The sequence below is a fragment of the Pundamilia nyererei genome, unplaced genomic scaffold (assembly GCF_000239375.1).
Source record: "Pundamilia nyererei isolate P.nyererei 1_Seehausen unplaced genomic scaffold, PunNye1.0 scaffold00512, whole genome shotgun sequence".
Classification (NCBI taxonomy): domain Eukaryota; kingdom Metazoa; phylum Chordata; class Actinopteri; order Cichliformes; family Cichlidae; genus Pundamilia; species Pundamilia nyererei.
In genome coordinates this window covers 92,633-98,299 of record NW_005187913.1, presented here as the reverse complement: position 1 = coordinate 98,299, position 5,667 = coordinate 92,633, and the positions used below count along the sequence as shown (strand labels likewise).

The following is a 5,667-nucleotide window of genomic DNA, read 5'->3' as shown; positions in this document are numbered from 1 at the left end:
CAGGTAAGTATAACAAAGTATTTGCTTGTCTGCCTTCACGTATGAGCCTTTCTTAATCCACAGGTTTAATACGCAGCTATAACAGGTCCATCAGGACGGCACCAGGTTAGGGCTGTTTTTGTCTCACACTCTTCACTCCAGTTCATCCCAAAGGTTCTCCTGGGTGGAGCTCAGGACTGTTGCTCCACACCAAATGCACTCCTCCGTGTGTTTTACGGACCCTGCTTTGTGCAGCGGTGAGCAGTCGTGTGGGAACAGGAAGAGGCCGTCCCCCAACTGTTCCCACAAAGCTGGGACCTTGAAGTTGTCCAAAATGTCTCAGTGTGCTGAAATGAGTTATTTTCAGTGGAACTAAGGGGTCCAGCTCCTATAAATCAACCCTTCACCCCCCCCACCAAACATGGCACTGTGCAATAAGTCACGCTGATCAGTGCTTGTTGTTATAGTGGTCCATCTATGAAACTGTGTGTACTGTAACTCAACCAATCAATTCATTTATTCAGAGCACATCTGAAAAGTGATCATTCTGCGAGGACATGCAGAAGACTAAAAACCGAGGACGGGGTAAGTACGGTTCATTTGTAAACACACGGATTTACGAGCTCAAGTCTAAACATGAAGACTGATATTTATTCACGTTTCTGAGTTGTAGTTCAGAACGTGGTCCAAAGGAGGCGTGCTGACAGATGCACGCGGAGGTTACACGCCTGTACTCACTGTTGTTGGCGAGGGCTTTCAGCAGGCAGTCCAAACAGCTCTCCACGCTGTCAGTCGCGCTGTCTGTTGACGCGATCTTCAGCTTCTCTAGGGCGTCACTCAGGTTGTCTGGAAGCAGAAACATTTCATCACCAAGGGTCTGACAGGCAGACGTAGACTGTGGAACTGTGGGAAAAAGCTTTGAATGATGTTTAACATTCAGCCTTCGAAGCTAATAAAGTACTGTACCTGCAGACTGCACGTCTCTGTGCAGCAGCTGCAGCCACACCACACACATGATATTGCTTTTTTAATTTTACACTGGTTTCATGTCTGCAGCTTCTCTGTCTCTGGATCTACAGTCACTGCACCTCACCGGTGCTCTGGACGGTCCACCAGTTGGCTTAAGTGTGGTACAAACAACCCATAAATACAACAGATTACTAATACTTTCCAGTGCTGCCATCATCGAGTACTAATCTAATACCACTGTTAAATTATGCAAGTGTAATGCTCAGTGGGAGAAGAGACTGGGAGTTATAACCACACAGCTCAACTATATTTCCAATAACATCAACATCATCTGTGTGGTGTGCTGATGATGATGTCACATGATGCAACCACAAAGTGGTGAGAGTTCAAAACGTGCTGATAAAGAACTAAAACAAAGTCACGTCTACTCTGAAGAAGCAGCCTCACATCTGCCATTTGGCCTGACACGTTAAAGCAACACTCATAGATGTTATATCAGTCACTGAACTGTGGTACGCGTACTACTGGTGGTACTGGGAAGTCTCCAGATTAAATAATATAAGATGTTCAGACTGAGGGATTTCTGAAACATTCAAACGTACAGCTCGGCTGTCACGTCCAACATAAAGACAGGGAACTAAACAGCAGTGATGTTTGTAAGGTTACTGAAGTTGGGCTAGCTGCTGTATAATGATGTGCTAACACAGCTATGTTAGCATAAACACAGTGAAGGTGGAGGATGAACGCCAACTTTTTTCCCACTCGATAAAAGCTTTAAAATGAACAGTGGGAATAAAAACAGAGACAGGCCGACTGTTTTCAGGGGCTTGTTCAGATTAAACAGAACAAGATACAAAGTAGGGCGGGGCCATATCATACCGTTCACGGTAACACCGGTGTAATGTTGGGCAACGATAGGAAAATGAAATATCGCGATAGAATATGGGGAAAACGCCTTTGTTTTCATACAAACATGGCGGTGACGGAGAAGAAGAGTGAAAGCGGATCGTTGAATGAAACATGAACCTGAACTGGTTTGTAAAAATGCTGCAGCTTCACTGGTGTGGAACTGGTTTGGCTTTCGTCCGTCAGATACACAACAAAGCACTATTTTTGGTAGCGCATGCTAGCGGGCCGTCGTTATTACCGTGTTGTTTGTAAAATACGGCGCACTTAAAATCCATCCTTTGATTTTTCTGAAAGTCGACAGAGCCCCTTATAATCCCGTGTGCCTCATGTATGAACTCTGGTTGTGTTTACTGACCTGGAAACGGTTTTATGTGCACGGCGCTCGAAACTCTGTCACATGTTTCAGTACGACTTTGCTACGAAGCCGCACCGCTTGATGGATTGTCGGAGCGTTACGGCTATCGTAGGCGGAGCCTCGCGGAGTGATACGTATTGTGCTTCAACATAATGTTACTGTATTGTGTGTGTTTAACCTCTTTTTAAGTGTTGTGGATGTTATACATGGTTATGCTGAGGATGTGTCGGCCAGTTTCCACTGGAAATGCCTTTTGGTTAAACTGTCAGCGAGGAATTTGCACTTGCTCTGTAAAATTTTTATATAACCTTTAATGCACATAAAAACAGCTGCTTGTTTAAGTGCAAATACATTGATGTTTGTTTGTTTTTTTGCACTAATAAAGTTGTGGAGTTGTAAAGTATTTTGTCTAGTGTCAATTATATCGTCAGTTATATCGTTATTGCAAATTTTCTAATGTATATCGTGATAAATGTTTTTGGTCATATCACCCTGCTCTAATGCAAAGTACTAAAACATGTTAAAACACAACAGCCTTTTTAAACGTAGTGTAGTTTACTCATACGTCATCACTTACTGACTGCATATCCCACCTATTTTAATGCAGTGCAGTTATTATTATTATCACTCTTCCTGTTCATGACAGTTAGAATGAATAACAATCATATAAGAAATAAAATTGTCGCATACGGGGCTCCATTCATGAGTGAATGAAACCAAGAGTAAACAGAGTAACTGTAATGTTGCTCATGTCTTTTCCAGACTGATTTAAGTGTGCATGTTGTCTCCGTGTTCATTTTACATATGAGGTATAATGAAAGTGGGTGAACAGCACGAGGCTGTGTGGTTACCATCGTTGATTGGATGACCAGACTCCCCAACACATGTTTCCAGTGGACGTCTACCTGTAGACGTCCACCATCTACTTACAGTTTGTAAGTCAGATTTCTACCATATTATTCCGTTTTTGCTCCTCACCTGACGAGTGCGCCAATAAAAGCAGAAATACAAAACTAATTCAACTACCAGTGTTTGTCATCTAGGGTTTAATTCTAATAACTCTTCTTTTTGCTCCCTCGTCTGCCTCTGCCTGAGCTAATATCATTTTCAAAGTGTCCCATTCTGACATATGCTATTCAGATAGCTTGAACGACTAAATATTAACATCAGTATCAGGTCTATGATCCAGTACTGGTGGGCAGAGAGAGCAATATGTCAGGAGGACAAAGGCAGAGTAAGAGCTTAGAGTGGGATGGAGGTGTTGATACAGGAAGGAAAACTGTCAACATGAAACATCCCTGAGGATCTGGTCACGTACTGACCTCATCAGCCTCCTGTCCAAAATGTTTAATGATCTGATTTCGCTCATTCTTCTTCTCTTTATTTTATTCAGTTCAACTATGAGCAAGTAGTTGGCGACAGTGGGAAGGAAAAACTCCCTTTTAACAGGAAGAAACCTCTGGCAGGAGTGGCTTATTGTTGTGCCCAGTTAGGGGTGAAAGAACAGGAACAAGACAAAAGACACGCTGTGGAAGAGAACCAGAGATGAGTAATAACTGATTATTACACCTGTCAGCATTTAATGAACCAGAGTAAAGAAAAAAGGTGAGGAAAGAGGAAACTCAGCACAGCGTGGAAAAGCCCCCACAGCCTACAGCTAGCTAACAGAGGACTCAGGGTCACCTGACCCAGCCCCGACTATCACGAGCACTACAAGTCATCAATCTGCTGATCACGCAAACTGAGTCCCAGGCAGCAACAAACCACTTGTTGTTTGGATTAATATCTAAAACAGATTATAGGATGTTCGTCATTAGTTAGTGTAGTAGTGACTATGGGCAGCTTTAAGTGTTGTGCACACAAACAGTTCCTTAAAAAGTATGACAGGTGCTGATGCAGTGATCTGGCTGTCAGCTGCTAATGCACTGCACAACCCACACAAATGGCATGAACAGACATGATGGACATGATGCCAAATATACAGTTGGTGGAGTATTTTGCTTGCTTGAGCTGTCAATCACTGACGCCTCTTCTTCACAGCAGTGCTGCATTTGAAGCCTGACAGGTAAGCAGTAACACACAGTGAATGTACAGCATGCTTTAAGGCCGGCTCACACACACACCTACAAAGATGCGGTGGTACATGAGCTCTGTGCTCAGTCTGTGCACAAACAAGATGCAGAAACAACAACGTCACACAGAGCAGTGCAATGCATCCAGCAGCACAAAGTGGGCTGCTGGATGCATTGCATAACAGCTGTGGACATGGAAGAGTGCCATGAGCTCCATCAGCAGCAGCGCACTGCCATTTCAGAGGATGCACATTCATCCAACCGAGCGCTGCTTCGACCGCTTTCCAGTCCCCGCTACGCTGCGGGGAAGCGGTGATCAAACGTAATACTCGTCCGGCTAAAGCGTTGTTACAAAGGGAGGCGCGGACAGTGGGTAACGCCACCCCACCCACCCAGCCGAGCACACGATCCAGCTACACTCAGCTTTTCATTAAAAACAGCGTTAAACGGGACACGGTGGAAGCAGAGCAGCACACGCAGTGGCTGCAACGCCGACACACAACGCCCGCCGTCAGACACACGTCGCATGTTGCGGCCGCTTTCATAACAAGCATCTGAGGATGCCCCGACTGAATGGCGAGAGCCGAGCTGGTTAGCAAACCCGGCACAGAGGGAGTCGGCTAGCTAGCAGTCTACTCACCCATCGTGGCAGGACGTGTCCGTGGAAGAGAAATTGGCGTGTTCAGCTCCGTAAACAGAGTAGTACTAGCGTTCGTCTTTTAAACTGCCTCAGAATCGTGAAGTTAGCGGGTGTAGCTTAGCTAGCTCGTTAGCCACTTTAGATAGCAACCACAGCCACAGGGCTGGTAGGTCAGGCTAATAGATCTGACTTCCTCTCGCATCCACTTTCACGGTTACGACGTGTAGGCTGGGTCTCGTATCAGCGACTGGCTTCGACATGCCACTGTCAAGGTAGCCGGGCGGGCTTCACGCTGCGGCTTCCGGTCTTTCAGCTTAAAACATTTGGCAGCGCTTTGAGACCCGTGGTGCTCATCGCTGCCCGAAAACGGAAAATGTGGCAGAAAAGAGCGCACGTACTTTCCTTCCGTTACTAAAAGAGTCCTTATTTTCTGTCTCGCTGTCTTTTAGGACGGTCCTACGGACTACAACTGTTTCTGCAGCCTAATGCAAAAGATTTCATGACCGCAACAGCGGAAAACAGCACTCAAAGATCAGAGGCGGAGCCGCAGCAGTGGCAAAAGTACAGACCTCATGTTTTTAACTTAACAACAGATACATGTTTAAAGATGAAAAGCACTGAGTACTTTACACGAGTGAAATTTAAAAAGTACAGGCTCTAAAATGTACTCAAAGTCATAAAGGTCAGTATTTTCATCCAACCTTTGAATTACACAGTTAACATACCTCTGTTTGTTTTGCATA

At 45.0% G+C, this 5,667-nt stretch overlaps 1 protein-coding gene across 2 annotated transcripts in view; it reads right to left on the bottom strand.

The window, feature by feature from the left end:
• Positions 1–5,432, bottom strand: part of rap1gds1 (RAP1, GTP-GDP dissociation stimulator 1) — a 31,677-nt gene extending 26,245 nt beyond the window's left edge. Inside the window, exons 1-2 of one of the 2 annotated variants that reach the window (XM_005754141.1) lie at positions 4,925–5,432; positions 718–825 (exon numbers count right to left, since the gene is read on the bottom strand). In XM_005754141.1, coding sequence (XP_005754198.1) covers positions 718–825; positions 4,925–4,928 — 112 coding nt within the window. In that variant the 5' untranslated portion in view covers positions 4,929–5,432. The remainder of the gene's footprint in view (positions 1–717; positions 826–4,924) is intronic. The other variant, XM_005754142.1, reaches the window with a different exon arrangement.
• Between the last annotated feature and the right edge of the window lie 235 nt (positions 5,433–5,667).